At 39.3% G+C, this 26,940-nt stretch overlaps 5 protein-coding genes across 10 annotated transcripts; all 5 read left to right on the top strand.

Annotated features, from left to right (window-relative positions):
* Positions 1-7,731: 7,731 nt before the first annotated feature.
* On the top strand, positions 7,732-9,496 carry LOC141909912 (uncharacterized). The gene is made up of 2 exons (XM_074800596.1): positions 7,732-7,803; positions 8,426-9,496. Exon 2 carries the CDS (start codon positions 8,426-8,428, stop codon positions 8,969-8,971), a length of 546 nt encoding a protein of 181 aa, XP_074656697.1. The 5' UTR covers positions 7,732-7,803; the 3' UTR covers positions 8,972-9,496.
* A 324-nt stretch (positions 9,497-9,820) lies between these two features.
* On the top strand, positions 9,821-11,787 carry LOC141909845 (uncharacterized). The gene is made up of 2 exons (XM_074800493.1): positions 9,821-10,233; positions 10,587-11,787. Exon 2 carries the CDS (start codon positions 10,596-10,598, stop codon positions 11,139-11,141), a length of 546 nt encoding a protein of 181 aa, XP_074656594.1. The 5' UTR covers positions 9,821-10,233; positions 10,587-10,595; the 3' UTR covers positions 11,142-11,787.
* A 1,687-nt stretch (positions 11,788-13,474) lies between these two features.
* On the top strand, positions 13,475-18,444 carry LOC141909867 (uncharacterized). Of its 6 annotated transcripts, none has more exons than XM_074800530.1 (3): positions 13,490-13,611; positions 14,219-14,622; positions 17,067-18,444. In XM_074800530.1, the coding sequence occupies exon 3, from the start codon at positions 17,074-17,076 to the stop codon at positions 17,611-17,613; it is 540 nt and encodes a 179-aa protein (XP_074656631.1). In that variant the 5' UTR covers positions 13,490-13,611; positions 14,219-14,622; positions 17,067-17,073; the 3' UTR covers positions 17,614-18,444. The 6 variants fall into 6 exon arrangements, with proteins under 6 accessions (XP_074656628.1, XP_074656631.1, XP_074656629.1 ...); XM_074800528.1 differs by having other exon boundaries at positions 13,500-13,611; positions 13,909-14,622; XM_074800527.1 differs by lacking the exon at positions 14,219-14,622 and having other exon boundaries at positions 13,475-13,611.
* A 3,038-nt stretch (positions 18,445-21,482) lies between these two features.
* On the top strand, positions 21,483-22,475 carry LOC141910346 (uncharacterized). Its single transcript, XM_074801081.1, has one exon. The coding sequence runs from the start codon at positions 21,483-21,485 to the stop codon at positions 22,473-22,475; it is 993 nt and encodes a 330-aa protein (XP_074657182.1).
* Positions 22,476-23,152: 677 nt separating this feature from the next.
* LOC141909818 (uncharacterized) lies at positions 23,153-26,509 on the top strand. The gene is made up of 2 exons (XM_074800457.1): positions 23,153-23,483; positions 24,794-26,509. The coding sequence occupies exon 2, from the start codon at positions 24,801-24,803 to the stop codon at positions 25,320-25,322; it is 522 nt and encodes a 173-aa protein (XP_074656558.1). The 5' UTR covers positions 23,153-23,483; positions 24,794-24,800; the 3' UTR covers positions 25,323-26,509.
* Positions 26,510-26,940: the final 431 nt, after the last annotated feature.

Raw genomic sequence — 26,940 nt, 5'->3', positions numbered from 1 at the left:
AATAGGTCTCTGTCACGATAGATTTTCATTTCAACCAATTTATATTCATATCTATTTTCATTTCATTTATTTTATATATGCGATCGAGTTTACCATGGCCTGGGTTACGAGTAAGCCTATTAAGTTAGCATTTAGGAGTTTTATACTTTGCAGTAGGTTTACATAATATATCAATTATGATATTTTACCGAGTGGTGACAGCAAAAGACTTAAGTTACTTTTAAAGATAATTGCCACTAGCAAACGGGGATCCGCCTGATCCCTAGTCGGATAGTCCGATAAGTAATTATCTTAGATTTTACAAGATATCTGTTATTAGAGATCAAATGTGGCGTTTATAGGATCCACATGTGCGCGGCACTGATATCCTAGTTTTAATTCTAAATTATGTACTCAAAAGAAAATATCAAGGTAAATACGCCTAGGATTCCTCGTTTGGCAGTCGAGGACCCCCGAGTGGTGCGCATAATTAGTTCACTTTTCTAGCAATATATCAGATGCCGCAGTAGAGGTTCCTCTTCTGGCAATTGAGTACCCGCTAGGTGTGCTAGTTGGATACATTTCAGATCTTTATATCATGTACATTATGTTATTAGATTGGAAATACATCAGACATATGCATTTAGACTGTGTTAAGAATAAAATGCTATAAAAATAAGGTAAAATAAACTACTAATTCAACAATATGCATAGTGTGTAACACATTGCCTAGCACTACTACATGCAACCGATAACCCATGCGAAAACACGTTTTTCATTACTCACGAATCAAATTAGGTGCAGCTGAAAATAAAGAAATAAAGCAGCTAATTCAGTGACCTAATCTATTTATTCAATTTTTGATTAAAAAATTAATCGTTTTCGTTTCATTAAAACTCTGTGAGAATATCATTGAACTATTCATCCCTTTGAAATGTGGCTTCGAAAAAACTTCACTTCACTGTCGCTTCGAAAAATCCTCCATGACGTCATAACCCATTTTCGTCAAAAGATGGATGCCTTTCTAGTCTCAAATTATCCCCTTAAGGCTCCGTCCCCTGGAAAGAAGTTTACCTCCTCCTAAGAAGTCTAACCCTCAAGGAAAACATCAAAATGACCCCAAGATTGCCTCCTTCGTAAATCCCCCTATGACATCACCAACATTGTTTGTAAAATCTGTGAAAACTATTTCAAAATGTTCTTACCTGGAGCGGGCTGTCCTGGGTAGAGGTTAATAGCTCCACCGTGACCCGATACCACATCAATCGCTTGAACGAAAATCGTCACCACAATAACCGAAACGTGCAGCATTCTGTAATGTTTAATTAATCTAAGACAACTATTCGGTTCAATTCTTTATCCAGTATATCAGTTGCAGTGTGGACTCAATTTAACTGAGTACTTTTTAAAGAAATTCAAAAATACATCGTATTAGGGATGTGAAGATTGTAGTCATCACTTGGATTTGCTTCTTGTGACATATTAGGCGGTAGAACTTGTTGGATTTCACTTATTGGTAAGTAAAGACCTCGAATCATTTGATGTACGAGGTTAAGCCATTTTGATTTCCTATCTAACTCGCAGCGTAGAATATAGAGACGAGTGGCAGTTACCGTTCAACGTACTTTCATTTGAATAAAAAACCATTTTTCAGAAGAGACCATCGTAGTGAAAATGAAAACAAACTACACCCGAGAGGTGAAACAGGCACGTCGAAAATAGCGCTGAATCTCGGAATGACAAAAGACACGCCGCTATAAAAAGTCAGCAAGATATCTTAAAATTTTGAATTCCATTAAAAAGGGGCCTAGAAATGTTTGAATTTTTCGAATATCTTTCCAAAAAAAATAACGAGATTTATTAAGTTGAGTAACCTGCCATGAAATAGCCTTGAAATGGAAACTTGGCTAAATATCTTAAAATCTTAAATTTCATTTTCAAGGGGGAGTTTTTTTCAAAATCTTTCAGTGAAAATGACCAGCTTTAAAGTTGAGTACCCCAAATATGAACGCGTGTGGCAAACTTGACCACTTTTTTGTATCGCTCACATGTCGCATTGTTGCGGAATTGAGAAATTAATTTTACGCAACTAAAAACTAGAGATTCAAGCGGTTTAAATGTTGCCGAAGTTTTCAAAATCTGTCTCGGGATCGGTGATGAAATCACGCATCACAAAAAGTTTATAGAGAAGAGAAAAACTGACCCAACAATGCAGGACATAAGTACCCTACAAAACGGTTGCTATAGCAACTGTAAAATGGTTTCATTACTTACGGTAACCGAATTTAAAAACTTGATTCTAAATTCTTTAATATCTATATTGAATGAAAAAAATAATGTGACAGATGAAATTTCTTACCTGTTGAGAGGAGAGACTCCAAACTGCGACTGTTGAAGTTGCCTCAAACTCAAACTGTACGCGATATTTATACATATTGTTATAAATAGGGGGTTCACATATAATTGGTAATATTTACATTACGGCTGTTCGCGATCGCGTTAATTAAATTCTGCGCAAACAATTAAGAGAAAAAAAGCAAACCTATGGCAAAGTATCGAGTCACGTGGTACCGATGTAATGTTTGTTTTCTGATTTCTGCCGTGAGGAGAATTTGTACGGTACGAAAAACTATTGCCTACGCGAATTTTCGTCGGAGTTGAAGGCTAGGGTTATGGTGGGATGACTCGGTTTGCAAATTCAGAAATTCAGTTGCGTTGTTTTGAAAAGAAATGGCGGAGTTTAGGGGTGGAGCTGGGGAAGCCAGTGTCCAAAAGAAAAGAAACAGCATCCTTTGGGTATAAGGCAGTCAGGTCAAGGGCCACTATGGTACACCCATCGGTGTATATATATTTGAAGATATACATCCTAAAAGATGCAAATGCAGTGAGGATGAATGTCAAACTTGTACGTTTAGATGATCTCAGTCTTGACGAAAAGGGGCAACCTCAGTGCGAAGGTAGGGGCCCGGACTCCTGCGACCAAACCCCAAAATCCACCCCTGCCAGGGGCCAGTTCCACAGTCGAGACTTAAGTTCAAATATTGGCTTAAGTCTTAAGGTTGGCCTTAAGTTGTTAGATTGGCTATATAACTAACATGGTCTTAGGCTGTGGTCTTAAGTCTAAGCCATGACTATGGAAATAGGCCCTGACGACCAGCGTTGTATTTGAAAATTCGAAAAAATAACGACCATTTCCTAATTTCGACCAGACGACTTCAGCCAGTCCCGAAAGTTCGCGACGCTCCGTATACTGGCGTTTAACCGAAATGAACGTTATTTTGAAAATTTGAATAAACCGCCATTTAACCATGGCGTGGTGATAGATTAACCAGATGATGAACGATTTGTTAAAAGATTACAAAATAACCGTCGTTTTACCACTGCACCATCAGACGACGAGCGTTGTATTTGAAAATTCGAAATTTAACTGTCATTTTGACCACCAGACGACGAGCGTTATATTTGAAAATTCAAAAGCCGTTATTTCGCTACAACCGCAAGATCTGACTGTTTGTACAGACGTTGTTCGAAAATTATTCGAAAAACTCAATTAGTAATAATTTCAATGACGCTGATCGAACATCTGAGTAAACTGCATATCTATATCGATGACAACGGCAGCGAATTAATGAATTTAGCGATTCACGTTTTATCAGATTAGATATCGGTATCTTCCGATAATTGTTGGTAGTGGTTTGTGAACCATACATTATGAGTCATTATCGATTGGAAATTTTCGCTTACGATGGTTTTGACTGCCGATACTACGCCTGCGCCCTGACACTCCTTTTTGTAGTTGGCAAACCATCCCGTAATTCTATCAATCGAAAATAGAAGTATTCTTAGTTCTAATGAACAGGCCTTGTCGTCACTGTAGCCGAATGTATTTCATTGATTCGTTGAAATCATAGAGAACAAGAAGGTCGTCATAGTTTTTTTCTTTTGACCATCATATCGGCTGCGCGGGGGCAGCACAAACATCCGATATCAGCAGCCTCTACTTCATCACGAAGTCTGTCCGCGAACGGATATCATCGGTCCATCGCCGTGGTAGGTGCTCTCTTAGACAGTTGCCTGCGACCTTGCCTGGCAGGAAAGTGTTTTTGAGAAAGCCCTTGGAATGAACTGCGTACCATACCCAATCTGTTCTTGCGTACTCTTCGCCTTACCCCAATGTTATAGTGATGTTAGAAGACCACCGATCATAATTTCACCGTGTCGAACCCTAGGGCAAGATCTAACGAACAGCCCCCATAGATAATAGCGTTCTTTTACCTCGACGTAGGCTTAGGACGACGTAGGCCTCGAAGGATTTATCTTTTGACGTTGGATTCTGGGACCGAGCCTTTTTCTTTTAAGTACCACCTAGTCCCTGAACAGATTGTTGTAAATGCATAAACCGAAATTATGAATTTCTATTTTTCAGAATCCCACAATTTCAGCAATTGAAACTTTCGCAAATTTCTCTAAACAGCGGACGCTTTGCTCGATCTAAGCACCTTACCCTGAACATTTTACATTTCTTCCAATGCGTCAAGCTGTTTGTTCGTAATCAACTGTCTTGTAATTTTTTTTCGTGGCGTTTCCCGACCCCTGTCCGTCCCATAAGGACGCGCAAATATATGGCCGTGAACCATTTCAGATCCATTAAAAACAATGAAGTCAATTAATTCATGGGAAAGTCTATACTATTTTTGCAGCGGTTGGATCCAGGTTTTGAGGTTTAGTCAACAAGGTTAACAACGTGGGTTTATTAAAAATTGCACGCTACTGGCCCATAGAAAAAATAGGTATAAGTACATAGAGAATTTAGAAGTACTACGTATAATGTTTTTCGTAGCAGTATTTGCGATACGAGGTGACCTAATTTTAGTGTGACTTCTGTGTTATCGACCTTGTTATTTCGAAATGATAGTTAAAGATGTCTAGTGGTACGATATTAGACATGACTGAGTGTTTTAAAATAAAGTTTGTATTATTGATAGTAGTTATAGTCTCATAGGTAAAGACCGGGCAACTTAGTAACTGGGTCAGCGTCAAAATGAAGGCCTCATTTATGTAACTGGTCAAATTAGAGTTAGATTAAATCCACTTTTACTGTGGAACTGGGTCCAAAGTTGATTTAAACCCAAAACGTGGTCAAACGATCCACACAACTTCAACGAATATGATTTTTTAAATAAGCGCATGAAAAATTGTCTGTGGAACGATTTTTCTAGGACATGTCAAAAATCGCATGATAAAAATCTTCAAGGTTTTCGATAACTTGAAAAAGTCTATAAACACTGAGCATGACTTTCATGTGACTGATACATTAGAAACATCGATCTACTGGTGGGAATTGACACGCTCGAAGTCGAAAAACGAAACGTAAGTACCCAGGGCACTAGGCCTACGCGTTTGTGCAAAAACCTTCTTATCTGATATAGGTATCTTTGCACGTTCAACCATAATCGCTCAGCCTTAAGATGTGGAATGACTATGAGCAATGCTGCTCGATGCATGGACTAGATTACAGGAGAACTAGTTTATACGTCCATGCTCATTGCTAGAACGAACTATATATGATTAGGAAAAATTCCCGTGCCTCCAAAGTAGACTTACAACAGACACGGAAGAAGCTGTGGGTTCTTGGTTTTCATATTTATTCTTGTCTTTAAGATGGAAAACCAGATAATCGATCGATCTTCTGAAAACGATCATGTCGACGGAGGAGAGGAGGAGATCGAAATAGATGAAATTACGAGCCAGATCCTTTCCGCGGTCGCTCTTGCCATAGTACCGCTAGCTGCAATCAACACCGGAGTCGAGGTCGGTCTCTACGTCATGATGTTTAACCTTTGCTATCAGACGTACGCCCCGTATGCAACTATCGCTTTCGCTGCAGTGACCTCTAGCGGAATAAAGAACAACAATTTGAGAACTATCAAATCGATCTTTACCTACGGCATCTTGATCACCGTCTTCAACTGTATATTGTTTTTCTGCTATTTTATGACCCTGATTTTGAGTCACGCATTGTTGGAAACTCCTGGCTGGTTCACGGAAAAGAACCGAAACTCCCAAGCCGTCCATCACGTTGTCGATCCACTTCTCGCGGTCGGTGTCGCGTCCAGCGCGGCCCAGATCTTCTTCGGCGTGATACTCATCGTAATTGGCAAAAAATTCAGATACCTAGGGAAACGTATTGTTACTTATAATGTACCCATTTAGAAACGATAATAGTTCGCCGAGGACTGCAGTCCAACGAATTCAAGTAATATACGACGGACCCTGGAAAAACTGTACATACTCCGAGTTGGTGTCGAATATTGATTCGGAGCCCGATGAATCCAACTAGCTTTTGTATATTATCCTTTATCAATCGCGTTTATTTTTAAATGGATTTATCTGATTTCATCCTTAAAAGCCATCATTATGATGTTATTGACAATACAATTAAATTGGTTGTACATATTATTCATACGTACTTGTTATTTCCGATTTTGTGCTAAATGAAAATAAAGAAAAAACATTTCTGAGAGACCTGAATTTGATGTGATAATGTCGGTATTTGAAATGAATACAATTTTTGTCGATAGAAGCCTGTAAATGATAATATCCAACCGTTGCTAAGATTGGCGTCACTGCCCTGAATTCAGGCAATAATTGGTACGCATGTAGCTTTTTTACTCGTAGAAATTTACAGTTCAAATAATTTCGTAAATTGCTACAAGTTTATCATTCTATTTTTTTCTAGCTTGGTCTAATGCCTGCCCATGCGCTGTCTGTATCACCATCCTCGGACAAAAGCCATCCTTGAAAAAACGTACCGTCCTATCTTCATTAATTCTCCTTTCAAGACTCAAGGAATTCCTTTTGAAATTGAACAACATTTGTCACCTGACCCAGGCAAAATTACAATTACAATTAATTAATTTACTCCACAACTATACAACTGCACAGAGCACAAAAGTATTTTATAATATACATTACAACATTTATCGTCATTAGAAATGTATTAAACATTTGCGTAATATACAACGCCAGTTTTTTAAGGGTTTGGCAATTTTAATTGAATAAATTGTACAACTTGACGCTATTGGGGAATCTCCAATAGCGCTCCGGGATGTATCTAGCTCTGAATTCCTGGAAATGCGGGCAGACGTGAAAAAAGTGATATTCGTCCCCCATCACCTCTAAATTACACCATGCGCGGACTACGAGCATCAAGACTTCGCAAAAGGTGATCGTCGGTTCAGGCGGTAGATTACCTAAGGGTAGGTACAGACAGCAAATTGATACCTGCACGAATTGCTGCCGTAACGCCCAAGGATACGACTGCAAGTCGCCACCGCCAGTAGCATATCAGAAAGACATCTCAAAAATCGTCAGTCGATTGTAAAATGGTTAGGATTCAGGTTTTTTTCTGGGAGAAGTTCCTACACCTTTTTTCAACACGTCTAAAACAAGTTTAAATCCTTTCAGAGGGCAATCGATCGCTATAATGGCTGCATGACGACTGTAAGATGCATGTAACTTTTTTTGTAAAATGCTTTTCTTCTCGCCGGGCATAAATACCGGTATATGTTACACGACGCTTGTATGAAATTTTATCAATTAAGGTTAATATGATTTATGAAATCAGCGCGTAAGAAAATTTATTACGAAGACTTAAAAATAAATCTGTCCGATATTTGCAATCGCGATATTTGTCGGGTTAATCGTCTATGTAAGTTCATGGCTACTATCGAAAAGAACCGCGCATGACTTTCGTCACGTGACTGTTACATCAGAAATATCGATTTTCCTGCTCTCGCTCTATTTGGAGTCGAAAAACTAAACGTAAGTACATGTACCGACAGTTTAGTAAATATTTGCAGATCGCTCCTACTTCACACACAGATACTCCGCTTTAACTGTAGTAACTCCCACGGATATTTATGTGAGGTGACCGAGAGTACACCAAGAACCGTATGGACTGGTGTGGATGATGAATAAATATATGGACTCCTCTCGCCTGGGTTCGTGGTGAACTCTCCCCTCACAGCTGTGTGTATGGAGTGACTGTATAGAACAGATCTCTCACGCGCAGACGCCGTGAAGATAACACGGATTTTTGGAAAACCCTTGTCCCTAAAGTGGTGCGGGGGACTTAATTACAACGTTCCAGCTATGGTGGATTTCGTTTACGAGTCCTGGTCGCATTTAGTGACTATATATATAGAACTGTGTTCTTGGTGAAAACCCCTATGAATGTCCCGTGGTGTAGATCATTTTATCCTTCAGTGTAGGAGACTTGCCATACATAAAACAAAAGATATGAAATATGGTTCCAGGGATTCGTCATGTAAATCGACCATCGTGTTTGACCGTCGATATGGCATTGCACGTGATAAGAGCGCATGACCGCACGACTAGCTGTTATTCGATGTAGCCTTGTACACTCTTTATCCCTTTCTTACAGATGGGAAACCAAATTACCAGGCGAATGTCGTATAACGACGATGTCGACGGAGAAAGGATTGAAATAGGCGAAACTGCGAAACAGGTCCTTTCCATGGTCACTGGTTTCCTGATACTGCTAGCAACAATCAGTCTCGGAGTCGAGATCGGTCTTTACGTCATGACATTTAACCTTTGCTGTCAGACGTACGCCCCGTGTGGAACTATCGCTTTCGCCGCAGTGACCTCTAGCGGAATCAAGAAAAACAAATCGGGGATCATTAAATCGATCTTTATTTACGGCATCGTCATCACCGTCTATAACTGTATATTGTTTTTCTGCTATCTTATGACCTTGATTTTGAGCCACGTTTTGATGGAAACTCCCGGCTGGTTCACGGAAATCAAACGAAACACCCCGGCCGTCCATCACATAGTCGATCCAATTCTCGGGGTCGGTGTCGTATCCAGCGTGGCCCAAATTTGTTTGGGTGCGATACTGATCGTAATTGGGAAAAAGATCAGATATCGAGGACAGCTTATCGTTACAAATAACGAACCCATTTAGAAAGAAAATGTTTCAGACTCTGTCTCCGAACTCGGTTAAGCTGAAACGTGTGTGTAAAATTCCACCAAGAGTTGTTGTCGAATACCCACTATGAGTTTGATAAACGAAATAAATCCGACTAAGATGCATATTTCCTTTAAATCTATGGCGTTTTTTAAAGAAATTCATTTTTTAGATCATTTATCATGACACAAAGCCATTCTTGGGAAGCGGGACTTTTTCTTATGTTTTATGATATCAATTCCTATTATAACCTTATCATCGGGATCACGATAACTTTTATTGTATATTTATTCATATGCCTTCGTTATTTCCGATTACGTGTTCAGATGAAAATAAAAAGATATCTATCTTATACACAGAGACATGAATTTGTTGTGACGATATCCGTGTTAAGAATCCGAACACAATTATCTTATGAATCATAACATTGAACCTTGGTGTCACACGGTCGACAATAACAATACGTTGCGGATGAATGTTTTTTTGCTCTTCTTAATAAGTCACGGTCCAATAAATTCGTAACTTTCTATATAAGTTTATTATTCTTATTTTACAAAGCTCATTGGTCTAATACAGCTTTCAATCGGCTCTCTGTGTCATCCATCCTCGGACAATCCGCCCATCCTTCAGATCGCCCAAATTTCACCATTTCTCTTTTCTAGATTCAGGGCTGGGTTTCATAAATGCAGATGCAAAATGATCCCAGGGCCCAGTTTCACAAAAAGGATTAAGGCCTAAATCGATTTAAGATAAATTGAATAAATGAAGAAATTAAATCGATTTAAGAGTTAAACCTTTTTGTGAAACTGGGCCCTGGACACGTTTTGAAATTTGTCACCATGGTGTTGCTGATTATTACTGATGGCTGTCACCCAAATGGAGGATTTATACTCTTTGAAACCGGGCCAGGAGATTTATGTTTGACAATGAACAACATTCTCACCTTGCCAACGGACGTACACCTGACGAATGAGGATTTATTATCAAGGTGACCCCTATCGAGTAAACTGTCTGGTTACTCTAGCATCTACAGTTCAACAACCAAGCCTGTTCGCGTGACGAAGCTATGCTATTTTCAAGTACGTTACTGCGTAGTTCCATATACGTACGTTGTCGTATATTGATTCCTCTATGTCGTGACGCGAGAACGTTGTTTCAGAAACAGAAATATAGCCACACCTAAAGATTAATACTAAGCACTGAATATTGTGTTGAAATTCCATAATAAACAATACAGATTCAAAAGGAGGACGGAAAAAGTGAGTAGCGATAATATAAACGTTTGATTTGAAAGTAGGGTTGCAATCTTAGATCGGGTCAATCGGGGAACATTTCGGGAAAATGAACATATTCTTTTCAGTTTCATCCAGGTAATACTATACAGTGTAGCCTGGTATTTTTGATATATTATACACTGACCAGAAGCAGGAATCATCTGATATCTAGATCGGCTAACTACCTAAAATCAAACTTTAAATTGCAGCATTATCTAAATTTAGTAATCTGGTTACTACAAATAAAAAACAAAAACATACAAAAATCATTGGCTCACAGTAATAGTAATAATAACGATTATGATACTAATGCTTGGATGATAATCATATTTGTTTAGGCCTGGAATATGGGTAACAGAAACTGTAATGGATGTAAGGTTGATGATGTCGAAGATGGCGGGCCTAAACTGGACGAAACCGCAGCCAAGATCACTGGCATGGTCGCCAAGGTCATAATCGCGCTGGCCATGATCAATCTCGGAGTCGAGATCGGTCTCTACGTCAAGTCGTATAACTTCGCCTACCAGACGTACATCCCGTGTGGAACTATCGGGTTTGCACTAACGATCGCCTGCGCTGTCAAGTCGAGCAATTGCTGCAAGTCTACGAGAAGTATTTATGGCGCTGCAATTGCTCTTACCGTCTATAACTGTATGCTCTTCGTATGCTATCTTTTTAGTCTGATTCTCGGACACGTGCTTCATACGGACTTCCTCACGCAGAAAGATAGGTCTAGCGCAGCTACCCATCACGTCGTCGACCCGCTTCTAGGAGTCGGGGTCGTGGCTTGTTTGGCCCAGATTTGTTTGGGCTCGATTTTGATCGTGGTTGGAAAGAAGTTGAGATGCTCAGGAGGAAATACGAAATGCCTCGAAATTAAGAAACCTTTTTAAAAATACTTATATTTCGGCAGCGTTGGTTTGATGATGGTGATGATGAAGTAACGCGTAGAAAATAATGATGGCATTTGTTCATCAAGTATTCTGGGCCGGTAATGGTTTTAACGTTTTTCAGTCGAATGACTAAACTCACTCCCGGTCCAATATTCTCAGGTTCAAGTATTAGATAAACGGTTCGCAAATTTATAGATGTCATCGATTCATCATTTTGACGTGGCTTTGACTTTCCTGTACGTCCAGTTTTGTAAATCACTGCAAAAAGAATGCGCAGTGCGAACAAAATAGCGGAATCACACTTGTGGACAAAAAATTCGCAATCAGAGCAAGGTCATTATTAATGCAGAAAATCAACTATTGCTGCTTTCCTGCTATATCTATTATTTTATTTTTGTCATTATCATTTAGGTACATACGTTCATTTATTCATGTTAGTATAACTATGATATCTGCGTTGTTTTAAAATTTCATTCATAGAAATAACATGTTCTAAAACAATCATTTATATATTTTGTGTACAAAACGAGGCATTTTTGTAATCGTGTTCAGTGAATGAATCCCATTACATGTGTATTGATTTAGGATTTCAAAAGTTATCTGCTTATGTTGTTTTTACGTGTTATTGAGAAGAAATGGGTTAATAAACGAAATAAATTATTCTAAACATATATAGAATTTTAAAAGAGGTTATTCTAAAAGTTATTCAATCTTCTTCTGCAACAAAGGGTAGGAGGTTTTTACGGTCAAGGTTAGACGCCCCGGTCCAGCTCGTATGTGATTGCATGTGGTCATCACTCTAATCGAAGAGGTGGTTACCACAATGTTGGAAAAGAATACCCGTGATTCCTTGTGTAGCCATGGGCATTACCGTAATGCAAAGCGAAATGATTAAGATATAGTGTTGCTGGAAGGCTGTTGATTATAAGATCCAACGATTTTTCAAGTTCGCGTCACATGACCGTGAAAGCTGACAAAGCTGCCATGGCTATCGCGAGGAACGCTGACGCGCCTTAACTCAAAAAAAGTATGACGGCTTATAGTTTGCATCCTGCTTGGCTTCGAACAGTTATGTCGATACTATATCTCTGTCCCCGGCAGATGTATATAAGCCGGGTATGAACACCCATAGTCATCATTTACAATCCATCTGTTATAGCTAGACAGAACATGAAGATGACGCCGGATTTGTTCCACTCGTTGCGTCTAATGAACACCGCGACTAGGAAAGATTTTACCGACAGTTCCTCTTAACAGAATCGGCGTAAACTAATAGGTGAAGACAAATTTGCGGGCCGGACGAGCATAGGCTAAACCGCCAAATCGGTTCGCACGAATCACTGTCGAGTTCATCATCCTCCTTTCAATCCAAAGATATATGAGGGTAGGGTCGTTGATGGATGTCGTTACCGATCTGATGGACTACGTACATCAGAATACACAGATTTATTGTAAATCCTGTCGGTAACAGCGTCATCTATAAGCAATCCAAAGACTATTTGATTTTTTGATTTGATTTTGATTTGAACACTTTATTTTTCAAATATAATTTACAGCATAGTGTACAAAGCATAATACAAAATACAGTAAATTAGACCTGGAGGGGCCTGTAGAAACTAAGGAATAGTTTGTATAAAACAGGCCCCTCAAAAGAGAAAAGAAAAAAAGAGAAATGCAATAAAGAAAATAATATGCTCACAGTCAACCCTTAACACACAAAATGCAATCAAAGTAAACTATGATAACAGCTTGATTAAGATATAATCATTTAATAAGCCAGTTGTTTTCTGGGGGTTTGAATATACCCAGTCGAAACCCTTAAATTACTTCCTCAATGAACGTCCCTTGTGACGATAGTACATTAATTCTACTTCCAATGGATTGTAAATCTAAATATGTTCATAGCAAATCACGTGCATCTAGCCTATTTGAAAGTATTTTTGACATTCTTCTCAACTTAAAAGTTCATAAACTAATACCATTTGAAATACGATTTCTCGTCGATAAAATCACTGTGTTCTTAGTCATCGCCCGAATGTAAATCCCGAGATGCCTCACAACACTGTCTGTATTGTTAAAAACGGAATGGTGGAATCTTTGGGAATTCACGGAATCCTATTTCTAGATGTGCAAATCGACCTAAAGCTAGCCAGGGTAAAATGCGCATATGCTGACACAGGTCAAGACGCGGAAGATATATTTGTTGGGAACTTGGATCACACTACCCCACACGACTCGACTGATTAGATATCGAACATGACATTATTTCCGTGTACCATAGGTTACTTCAAGGTGACCTTATCAAGCTATTTCAGATATATACGTTTTACATCAGGCATACAAGGATTATTGATTTCAATATCTACGCAGTTTACATTCGTTTGATACTGATATATACCTCTCGAATATATACCTAATCATAATTTCGGAAGCCCAACATAATTAGAGAGTGCAGAGAAACGAGTATAGGGTAAGTAAAGTTTACGTTGGGTGAAAAGAAACTACAGTCGATAATTGGTCCGTGGCTGAGGGCTGCACCTATTTTCACACTGGCGCTAAATGGGCCCGTACCTGTTTGATGTGGGCTAGATTTGGACCGTGCCAACTATTAGCACGGGTCATATTTTTTCATGTGAATGCTTACTGGTTTACCTCGCTCACCACGCCATCCTTTTGAATAGAGTAGCAAGTGCTTATGTGTAAACCTGCGGTCCCTGTGTTACAGATAGTTCTCGATGGAACTTTGGCTTATCATGTTTAATTCTAGACGGAAGATGGGAAACCAAATGAACCGCAATTTTTCTAGATTCGATGAAGCTGATGCCGAACGGGTGAAATTAGACGAAACAGCTACCCAGATAGCTTGCATGGTTTCTGTGATCATAGTCGTGCTGGCAACAATCAATCTCGGAGTCGAGATCGGTCTCTACGTTATGTCGTATAACCTTTGCTATCAGACTTACATCCCCTGTGGATGTATCGGTTACGGATTTGCGATCATCTATCGATTGAAGAAATACATGCGCGACGATTTTTTCAAATCGATATACACGTATGGAATCATTATCATTTTTCAGAATGTTATTCTGTTTATCGTTTATCTCGTGATGGTGATTCTGGGCCACGCTTTGATCAACACTAAAGGCTGGTTTATGGATCCGGAACGGAGCAACCCGTCCGTTCATCAGGTAGTCGACCCGCTACTCGGAGCTGGTGTTGTTTCCAGCCTGGCGCAGATTTTCTTGGGCGCGATAGTAGTCGTGGTTGGGAAGAAATTGAGAAGAAATTCAGGACGACTGATCTCAACAAAACAAAGCCGCCTAAACGGCCACGGACACAATAAAGTCGACTCTTTGGAATAAAAACAGTGTATAGTTACTCAAGCAAATCATTTCAATGCAAACTGAAAAGTAAATGCACCTTATGACATAACACTGATCTGTGTTTCCTCGGAACTTCGTAGAAATTCATAAAAACTCAGGTATCTACTCGTAACAATAAAACACCACCGATGCTACCATATTTTTCCGTTTGATACCTTTGAAATTAATTTTTGGTGGCTTCCACATTCCCACCACATTCCGCATTTTACTCTGCGAAAAAAGATGCAAAATGTATCCAAAAAGTGCGATTTCTTAAATGATTTCAATGTTTTCAATTCGCGTTATATTCTAGCAATTAAAAAATGATTAGCTATATTATATAAATTTTAGCATACTTATTCTCAAAACAAAAAACTATAGTGATGTTAATTATGATAACATTTATTTACAGCCCTTTACATAAAATATCTATACAAATTAAAACATTGGACCCATAATAAGATGATGGCATAAAACATAGACAGTAGACAGACATATGAAATATTACCAAATGAAATAGAATTCAATTTGTAACGTTGTTCGAATCATTTGTTAAATCATTTGTATTTCTTATTGAATAGGCGTGTTTTCAATTATTTCTCTTCTTTTATTAAGACTACCATATGACATTCCATGAACATAAACAGATACCAAAATAGGAATCATTGTTTAATATTTTTGATTTTGCTGATAGCCCGGTTCCATGGGTATCAAAGTTATCCCAAGGATTGGCAACCTAGAGAACAGCCACCGTGAGAAACTATTTTAAAAATTAACAATTTCTAAAGTGCTCCCATGGCTTATTTTGCCGCCACTTCTATGAAACTCAAGGTGACCGCTGTCGAGTAAACAGGTTTTCACCATAAGCTGTTGTTACTCTGGCAACAACGGATCGTATACGGAGCTTCCGTGTACGCGCCTGTGGCCTGCGTGACTAAGTACTCACATACACACAGCTCTGTTCGATACGACCACGCGAAAACGTTGTAAAACCGAACCACACATTATTATTATATAGTACTTTAACACCGTGGAATACAGCGTTGACATTTTTTTTTAAACCCGGATTCAGAGGGATTGAAAAGTAAGTACATGTACTATCGGTTTGGAATAGGGGGACTCGCAGTTTTTAAGACTTGGCTCGTATTCGCGAACGTTCTGAGGTAGTGGTGAGAAAATAAACCTGTCTCGTTCCCTAAAGCTAGGCTTAAAATCACAGAGAACTGTAGCAGGGAGTTACGTTAAGCCTTGGAGTGTAATCAGACCAATTACTCCTGGGTTAAGCCAATAACTAGGATTCATGGAACCAAGACCCCCGCAGTGGTGTTGGGTGTACCATATTGATTATTGAGTGATTGAATATTGAGTTGGATTGTATGGCATGCGTGTATTTATAGTTAAATTTCAATTCTTTGTTCGTAAATCGATGACTCACTGAAATTGATTAATAGATTGGCGGTCTACTTTTCAAACCCATAACCGGTTTAGGCAAATAAAAGCCGGGAGTGTTTAATTTTTGCGTTGTTGTGTACCTATGATATATAGCCAATTAACACGAGTAGATGACGACATGAATAATATGACTGACAAAAATTAACCACGGTCCGGTTACTGACCTAACAGCATTAGTTTATGACCAATTTACCGGAGGTATTGAATCATCACCTTCCCTAGAATATTCTATAAATTGCTGGTGAAGAAACCCTATGAATTAGTTTATCGATAAACCTCAACTACTGTATATCTATTTTCGGGAGCGAATCCAGGGGACTTGTGAGACTTGTAAAACGATAAAGTTAAGGTTCGTCGCTGAGTAAGTAACACCTTTCGTCAATCATACCTTTTATTCTCATTGTTTCTCATTACTATGTATTTCAAAATTCTTTGTAATTAGCTTTTGTCTTATTTTCACATAAAATACCAGTGTGATGTCAAAGTCTATGCACTATGCCCGAAGAGGGAAAATGTAACCCCCGAAAATGTTCGCAATGATTAGTAAATGAGATTTGTACTTTTTTGCTAGACTACGGATATTCAAACTTGTAAAATTCCAACAAAGTTTTTAGCGTCCTTTTTCAATTTGTCAACAAGCAAAATGCTGGTGCATTTCAGTGCGAGTGTACGCTTAATATTGCTTTTTGGACATCAACGTGTCTTTTGGGATGTGACAAGTTCAGGACCTGTAAGAAAATTTGTCTCCGAGGAACAGCTAGAGGTGTACGGTTTGATTATCCCCTCGGTTTGGAAGTGACCGCCTTTTCGGACATTAAAGTTCCCTTTTGGGATGTGACAACTTCTTCACAATTATCCCACTGGTTCTGCCCCTGATTTTACATTATTTATCATGAAACATTGTAGTAGAAAACCGTGTGTGTGGGTGAAAATGAAATTTTATTTGGATGCCTGTTGCCACAAGGGAAGAAAACTTTAAAACATGTTCACCTGGACACTTCTATTCAAAGTTTAATTGAATTAATCGTATATGATTTATAATTATTAGAAAAATAAGGAACAATCACTAATTATGATAATGTTTAAGTTGGATTTATGATTGTATTTCTAGTTGAAAGATGGGTAACATGAACTGTAGCAGCTTTAAGGTTGATGATGCCGAGGGCGGCGGACCGAAACTGGACGAAACCGCAGCCAAGATCACTGGCATGGTCGCCAAGATCATAATCGCGCTGGCCATGATCAATCTCGGAGTCGAGATCGGTCTCTACGTCAAGTCGTATAACTTCGCCTACCAGACGTACATCCCGTGTGGAACTATCGGGTTTGCACTAATGATCGCCTGCGCGGTCAAGTCGAACAAATGCTGCAAGTCTACGAGAAGTATTTATGGCGCTGCAATTGCTCTTACCGTCTATAACTGTATGCTCTTCGTATGCTATCTATTTAGTCTGATTCTCGGACACGTGCTTCATACGGACTTCCTCACGCAGAAAGACAGGTCTAGCGCAGCTACCCATCACGTCGTCGACCCGCTTCTAGGGGTCGGGGTCATGGCTTGTTTGGCCCAGATTTTTTTGGGCTCAATTTTGATCGTGGTTGGAAAGAAGTTGAGATGCTCGGGAGGAAATACGAAATGCGCCGTTTTAGGGTCATAAATGAACAAGAACTTGTGTTTTGCCATGGATGATGCGCGGGGTGCTCTGAATCGATAATCCGTTATCACTAGCTATCCTGGGCCGGCAAAATTGATCTTTTTCAGAGTTTTATATTCCAATGAAACGACTCTTGTCAATATTCGCAGCCAAGCCATATTTCGAAGTACTGCCCACCGGGGATGGGTGTCTCCACACAAACAGCGAATTCTCGGCTGTGAAGTTGCGGTTAAAACTAAATATGTATCTGGACTCACTTCCAGAAAATGGCTTGATTTCAAATAGATGTAACTGAATTAATGAAAAAATTGAATTGATTTTGAGAGTTTTCTGAAACTGATCACACAGTAAATTTATGTAGACCCTAAGTTCAAACCGTAGTTCATCACTGGGCCGAATCGATTTTGTCTAACTGATTCGGACTTTACAACTTTTACAAATTTTACCCCGATAAAGAAAGCTACTTGTATCAATAACACCGTAATAGCTTGTGATATCCATCATTGTATTATTATTTATATGATTGCAATTTGTTAGGACCATTATCTGTATTATTGTTATATTTAGTATCATTACATTTCGTATATTAATTTTCTATATATGCTTGTTTTAATGGTATTACAACTACAATTCCTGTATCTGCGTTGACTAGATTCATTAATTTAAATGAACAAGTTTCTCAAGTATGATCTTTTCTATACATAAATTAGTGTACTACAGAGTAGAAGCATTTCTGTATTGTGTTCTCCATAAAAAAACCCACGTATTATTTTCATATCTCAAAGTTCAATCTGCTGTCTTATTTTTACTTGTTAACTGTGAAGAAATGCACTAACGATAATATAAAATTTATGTAGATTTATAAACAGTTATATCCATAATCGTTCTATCTGATTTTCATCCAACGTTTGGAGATGATTACAACAGTCAAGGCGCGATGCTTTTATCCAGTGCTTGAATCGACCCATTATGCGCAACCCAGACGCAGGGAACACTGGAACAAACGTGTTTCTCGTAACATCGTTTTTACGGTTTCTTGCTCGTACAAGATTGCATGTGGGCATTACTCTAACCGCAGAGGTGTAACCGCGGTGTTGGAAAAGAAGACCCGTTATTTCTTGTGAGCCATGGGCATCACCGTAATGCAAAGCGAAATGATTACGATATGGTGTTGCTGGAAGGCTGTTGATTATAGAATTTAACTTTCTCAAGTTTCTCAAATTTCCGCAAACTTTGATAAAATTTTCTCGCTCACTGCTGGCCGAAACCCACGATCTGGCAAATGAATTCGTTATTTTCTACAAGTTTCTTTTTCAATTTTACAAAGCTATTGGTTTGGAGCTATTTTACTCCAAGGTTTAATTCAGCTGTCAATATTCTATCTGAGCCATCATCGGATAATCGATAGATTATCCTTAAAATAACTGATCGCCTACACTTCACCTATTCTCCTCGCAAGATTAAGAAAATGTATGTTTGATAATGAACAAACAAAATTTCACCTGACCCGCGGACATGCACCATGCGTGGAAAACGGGCATCAAGATTTCGCTAAATAATCACGATCGTCTAGATATCTAACGGTTTAGACGGCAGAAGTCGGCAGTTACATACATCAAATTGATGACTGCATTTAACAGAAATTTATGAATTAACGAAAATCTTGAAAAGTTTGATTTTCTTATTCAAGTTGTCATTTTCTTTTTGAACGGCGGCATAAACAACAGAACATTTCACACAAATGCCTGCGAAAATAGGACAATCTGATGACGTAAAGAGGGAAGTTTGTGGCGTTGTTTACGAATGGTATGCTAGAACAAAGCCAATACAATTCACCAAGATTCGCTTTGTCCCGACGACTTGTCAAATGCGGGTTTTTTACCACGTAATAACCGTAGAAAAGTCCAGAAATCATGGGTAAATTGCACAGGATAAACATCGTAGCCACAGTCATCAGCGTTATACTGATAGATATTTCGTGTCGCTTGCCGCCGGTGCTCAGAGATGCGCGGTTGTCAGATGGCGACGACCAACGCGCTCGGAATAAAGCTAAACATATCAGAGCGTTTATCACTAAAAGTAGGACCGACGGTAAAACGTAGTAACCTATAATTAATAAGAGATAGCGAATTGAGAACAAGATTTCATCATCAATCGAGCGGTTTTCAGTGCAGAGGAGTTTATGAGGGTTCCCGCTGGTTGCGGGAGCTACTTCAAATATGAAAGCTTGCCTGACTTCGAGTAAGGCGAAAAGCAAACCGGCGCACGACAAAAACACGACCCGCATCTTCTGCGTTACACGCAATGTTTGCAGCGGGTATTGAATAGCGCAAAAGCGTTCGAATGTCATGGTTATCGTGATGAACGCTGACGCGCCTAAACTCCAAAAAAGTACGATGCCTAATGTTTTGCAACTTGCTTGGCTGAGGATAGTAACATCGATACTATATCTGCCTCCAGACATCGACAGAAGACCGTATATAAGCCAAACTGGAAGACCGGACGCCATCAAATATAAGCCGTCTGTTATAGCTAAACAGAACATATAGATGACACCGGGTTTGTTCCACTCGTTTTGCTTAATGAACACCGCGACTACGAAAAAGTTCCCGAAAGTTCCGCCGAAAAGAATCGGCGTAAACAGATATGTGTAGAAAAACTCGCGAGCCGGACGAGCATAGGCTAAACCGCCAAATCGGTTCGCGCGATCCGTCACGGTGGAGTTCATTTTACTCCCATCTATTAGGCCTTCAATCCATAGATATATATGAGGGCATAATGTCGTGGATGGCTGTCGTTAACGAAATGATGGACTACTTGCATCAGAATACATAAAACTATTAATAATCCTGTCAGTTTTCCTTTGCGAAATAGTACGAATTATCTATTTACACTCCAACCATTTCTATCGTACATGAAGAAAAACTATATGAAGTATTTACAAATATTAGTAGAAAATTAAACTTTTAGAAAACGACAAAGATTTTAGTGATGTACATAAACACACGCATCATTTATACTACTAGAGTCTTAAGCTTAGTTAGTTTGCAAGATTCCGTTTTCCCCCAACAGTTATTCATCCTACGTTTCACACCAAGAGATACCGTCCTAAATCCGCCAATACTTGTAAATCATGTGAATATTTTGGTCACTTTCATCACAATTTTACAGAATAAAGAACAAAGACTTTCTGAATAAATTCAAATTTTCATATCCCCGGATGTCGCACCACCCGTACATAGCAACAAGAAAAACTGAAGGTCTTTGACAATATGAGTGACAAAAATAGAAAAAATAATACACGTTTCTCTTCTGCATGCAAGAGCGAGGAGAATTTATACTGGTTTTGGATACACATAAAATCTTTTGTCAATATATTTGGCCCTTAAAACTTAGACTGGAAAACATGAGAAATAATGAAATTCGTCCTCTAGAGCCGTGTTGCAATGAGGACAAATCCTATCATCTCTCCGTATTTTCATCCCCCATCGGCCAGTTTCAGTTGCAAGTTCTGAATCTACTTTTAAATGATATATTTTATCAGGTAATCTCAGCGTAGACACGATAACATATACAGTACCAGGTACCGGTATTTCACATCATGACGGATAAGTTTAGCTGAATCAAATTGCGGCATTGATCTACAATTTTCCATTAGGAAACATTAAACGCCCGACAGAGCAATAAATGCAATACATTTTAAGAGATTTTAAAAGGTGCTGCTTCATACAAACGATGCGTTAAATTGATGTTTGGCGTTAAATACGACACCAAGATATGTCAGTAACGTCTTAAGACCCGAAGGGACTGAACGTATATACATGTGTAGTGTAACCATAAATCTATGCGACTTCCCTGTGCTATAGAAAGCGATGGTGAACGTATCTGGGTATATGGACTGTCCACCCGTGAGATTGAAATACGTGTTCGTTCATAACTTGTACGTATACGGAATTGGGGCCATTTGCGTTTTCGGCATAGTTGGTAACGTGCTCAGTTTATTCGCGTTCGGCCTCGAACGACAAGCGGTGGTATCGATTAGAATCTTGAAGGTTTTGGCGTGTTGCGACATGTCGTTTCTGGCTGTTTGTCTTGTGTACTTTTTCGTCAGACACGTCCGGTACAGGATACGATTCGGGAATCTGGTTTTCAGGTACAAAGACAACGATATCGACGCCAAACTGGCCTACTCTACTGTCGTTCTGTATTTCATCACGCAACAAATCAGAAACTGGATAACCGCCTATATTTCCGTGAATCGCTTCCTGAATATAAGATTCCCTCTCTGGTCCAGGCGAGTGCTGACGTGGAAATGTTGCAAAATCAACGTCGTTTCCACGTGTTTAATTTCCATCGTTTGTCACGTTCCACGATACTGGCTGTCCGGTCTTGAATATAAAAGCGTTCACCGCTGCTCCTTCGATTTAGTGGCGCCGTATATTGTAAAACCTAAACCAGCATCTTACGCTCGCTTTGATATGATCGTCTATTTCGGATTCTTGGTCGGTTTTCCGATGGTCGTTCTTTACGCTACGAACCTAGGCCTGCTCAATTCTATCCATATCGCTCGTTCGCGGCGTTCGGTAGTTTTGGCGGCCGTGTCCTCGCCGAAGTCCAGCCGTAGCGACCGACAAGCCGATAAAATGGTGATGGCAATACTACTGATTTTTACAATATGCGAAACGCCAGCTTGCGTGGATCGAGTCGCGAGTGCGGCGGGTTTCGCGTTCAAATCAGACGATTTCAAACAGTACGCCAGAAAGGCCGGTCTGTTTCTGGTGGTTCTCGATTCGGCGTTGAATTTCGTCGTCTACCTTTCTATAAATTTAAAATTCAGACAGAATCTCAAAAGACTGTTTCGATGAAAAATCTCAATTCTCACAAACCACGAAAATCACGCGTAGCATGGAAAGGTCGTTTGTAGAAGGTCCCATTGTACTAACTTAATAATGACCGAGGTGAACATCGCGGTCGGCGGCTAAGGATGCTACGCCCCTGACAGCGCCCTAGCATTTGAATCTTAGGGGGAAGAGAAACCCAAAACGGGCAGTTCTATAGGATATAACAATGATATTTGCAAAAAGGGGCTCCTTTCCAAAATTTCTAGGGGGCAAATGCCCACATTGCCCCCTGCAAAAACGGCCTTGCCTGGTGACCATCTTCAAAACCTAATGACCTTGAAACTCACCACTATCATCATAGAACATATCGTAAGCTACAACTTAACAATTGTATAATTGCGTTACAAAATATGTATATATATATCCTTAGGTACCGACCAACAATATTAATAGCCAAATTGTATATAATTCAATTCAACTCCCCTTGCGGCTAGAATATATTTAATATCCCCAAAAAACCCATGACAAAAACTCTGCTTTTTATGTTTACATATTTTCCACGGGACCTGACACAAAGTTTTTGACCCCAGAATCCCATACCTAGGATACTGGGGACAAAAACTTTTGCGAGGCCCCTGTGGTATTTTCCGGGGGCATTCTCACGAACATTTGCTTTATTCAAAGAAACGCAGGCCTCCATATAGACGTAATAACAAAACACCACCGATAACTTCTGGCATTTTCGATTGATACCTTTGATATTAACGCTCGAAACTCAGTCAAGGTGGCCCCGCCTTCGAGTAAAAAAAAAGTTATTCATACGCTTTGGTTACTCCTTAGCAACACCAGCTTATTATACAGAGCACGTCCTCGCGCACTTGCCACAAGCGCGACGTAGTACAGGACGTTATTGACTCTCTTCTGTCGTGAGGCGAGAACGTTATAAAGCGTAATTATACAACCACACGTAATTATAGCGTAGAAACAGCGTTGACACTATATTTGAACACCCGGATTCGAAGGAATAGAAAAGTAAGTACTATCGGTTTCAAAATAAGGGTCACAGTTTTAAAGACTTGGCCCACACTGACTCGGGGAACACGCTAAGTTAGAAAATATTGAACATTCTGACACGTTCCCTGCAATCGCAGAGAAATGTAGCAGGGAGTTACGTTATAACTTAGAATTCGAATCAAATTTGATTTGAGTTCTATGGTTATAACCAGGATTCAAGGAACATTGACCACAGCTGTGATGTAACGTATTAATTATTGAGTGATTGAATATTGAGTTGTATGGTAATGGCCTATGTATATGTATATAGTATGAATACACACATATGTATAGATATATTTCAATTCTATTTCGGTGAATTACGCGAATAGATCTTTGTTTCGAAATAAAGGGTCGCGTATGATTTTAGCACCACTTCGAATCTCTGTACTGCAATTGTAACGACTTTGAATCGTTGGCCCACTTTTCAACCAAAAACTGGATTGGCGGTCCACTTTTCAAACCCATAACCGGTTTAGATAAATGATAGCCGGGACTGTTTTATATTCGGGTAATTGTATAGCGATAATACTGGCCAATGAATATGAATTAGTCCACGGTCCAGTTACTGACTAAAACCGTATTACGTTTATGACAAATTTACCAGAGGTTTTGAATCATCAACCCTCGAAACTTTTAATTATTTCAAATATCTGATTTTTCCAAGAAAATTTGATTTTTTTAAGTATTAGAAACATTGCGGATCAATATACCTCAACCATGCAATGTATACCTATTTCCAAGGGCGGATCCAGGGGGGCTTGTGTGACCTGAAAAAATCCATCCAATTTTAAGTGCTCTTTTTACATTGTCAACGAACAAAAAGTTGGCGGATTTCAGCGCGAGTGTACGCTTAATATTGCTTTATGGACATGAAAGTGGCTTTTGGGAAGTGACAAGTTCCGTCCTGCTACAATTTTGTCACGATTAGAGGTTCTGTTATGACAAAATAGAACAGCTGAATGTCCCTGAGTGTGGAAGTGACCTAATATCAGAAATGGCAAGTTCTTTAACAATTCGCCCACTGGGTCCGCCTCTGATTTTGTCCTTACGATCATGAAATTTAGCAAGACCGGATGTGTGAATGTGTGGGTGAAAGAGTAAAGTGTCTGGTTGCTGCCAAAAGTGGTGAATACTTTTTAAACAGGTTCACCCTGTAATACATATAAATTTCAATATTCAACATTTCATTTAATTCATCGTTTATGATTCATAATCATTCGCAAATTAAGGAATAATTACTGATAATAATGATGATGTTTAAATTGAATTCATAATTGTATTTCTAGTTGAAAGATGGGTAACTGTAATGGATCTAAGGTTGATGATGCCGAAGGCGGCGGCCCGAAACTGGACGAAACAGCAGCCAAAATCGCCAGCTCGGTCGCCATAATCATAGTCGTGCTGGCCACGATCAATCTCGGAGTCGAGATCGGCCTCTACGTCAAGTCGTTCAACTTCGCCTACCAGACGTACGCCCCGTGTGGAACTATCGCGTTTGCAGCTTTGATCGCCTACGCGGTCAAATCAAACAATAACAAGTATATGAGGAGCATTTATGGCTATGCAATTGCTCTTACTGTCTATAATTGTATCTTGTTCGTATGTTATCTCGTTAGCCTGATACTCGGACACGTGCTCATAAGTACCGGCTTCTTCATACAGAACAACAGGTCTAGCGCAGCCACCCATCACGTCGTCGACCCGCTTCTAGGGGTCGGGGTCGTGGCCAGTTTGGCACAGATTTGTTTGGGCTCGATTTTGATCGTGGTTGGAAAGGGGCTGACATGCTCAGGCGGAAATGCTAAATGCCCCTAAATCACAGGCCTCAGTTTCACAGTTCTGACTTAAGTTCAGATGTGGTTTTAAAATCTTAAGAAAAGTCTTAAGTTGTTAGATGAAAAGAACTTAGTTGGTCTTAGACTTTTCTTAGCTGTAAGCAATGACTGTGCAACTGGGCCCAGAACAATGACGTAGACAAAAATTCACAAGGGTTAGGGGATGATGGGTGCACAGAACACCAGACATTCTGGGCCGGTAAAGTTGTAGACATAATTTCAGAGTTTTTCAATCGAATGACTTAACTTTAATGGCGGGGTAAAAATTCTCAGGTTTTGAAAAAACAAACAAAAAAGGGATGATGATTTTTTATAATGAAAAAAGTGCTTAAAACGCTCCTGTGTCTTAATCAATTTTACATTTTACGCTTTATGACTTTCCTTACAACTTAGCGAACCTGGGCGTTGACTCTATTCGAATTATTGCCCTTCGGTAATGGGGCATTTTGATATATCCAGTGATGAAAAATACCTCAATGACTTGAATACGATATGGTTAGGGTTAGGTTAGGCTATAATGTTACTTCAGGTGAATTTACATTTCCTGGATACATCGTCAACCGGGAATGCGGGTGTCTCCACATAAGCAACGAATCGCGGGGTGAAGTTGCGGTTACACCAGAATCTAGACCCTCCAAAAAGGCCAATTGGCCGAAATTAATTGAAATTGAAACCATTTTATTATATTTGTACAACTAAATACTAGCGGGGTTAATTTAGGTTAACCCTAAGGTCAAGTGATATCTCATAACTGGATCGAACTGGGTCCATTTTGTTAAAGTGTAATTAACTCTTTTAATTGTATCAACGCCACTGAAATAGTTTGTTATATCCGTTGTTATATTTTATCATTTGTATAATTTCAATTTGTTATGATTATCATCTTTTTTATCATTACATTTAGTGTCATTCTTGCACAATTCTTTATACGTGCATAGGCTTGTTTGAATACAACATCTGTTACGATATCATCGCTACAACTCTTGTATCGACGTGGCCAAATTCATCAATTTAATGAAAAATGTTCTCAACTATAAATCTTTATTTATATGTAAATTAGTTTTAGTGTAATACAGAGTAGAAGCATTTTTGTAATCGTGTTCCCTGTAAAAAAAAACGATACTATTTTCATATTCTTAAGTTCAAAATCTGCTGTCTTATTTTATACTCAGGTTATGTTACTGAATAAAAAAAATGTTTACGATTAATATATTCAATGGTAGATTTAAAACGTGTAGTTTTTTTCTAATAGTCCTACTTTTATCTGCTTTCATGCAAGCCTTGGAGATCATTACTGTCAATGAGCGACCCCTTGATCAGGTGCTCGAATTGACCGAAGCCCAACGCACACATGGCGCACCGTGCTGAGCAGCACGCCGACCTCGGAAACGTTGTTTCCGGAAATATTTCTCGAAGACCACACGGCACAGGGTAACGCCCGGAAACATGTTCCTGTCTCCTGGGCTGCGTTTTGTTCCTAGTGTATCCTGTTTTGTTTCCTAACCTCGGCGTGCCTGTGCGTCGGGCGGATTCCTAGTACGGTATCCGTACTCGTGGCGGACTCGGACCCCAGGGTGCCCACCCACGATAGCTTAAAT

The sequence above is a fragment of the Tubulanus polymorphus genome, chromosome 8 (assembly GCF_964204645.1).
Source record: "Tubulanus polymorphus chromosome 8, tnTubPoly1.2, whole genome shotgun sequence".
NCBI classification, from domain to species: Eukaryota; Metazoa; Nemertea; class Palaeonemertea; order Tubulaniformes; family Tubulanidae; genus Tubulanus; species Tubulanus polymorphus.
Note: the sequence above shows the minus strand (reverse complement) of the source record. Positions and strands in the feature narration are given on the sequence as shown.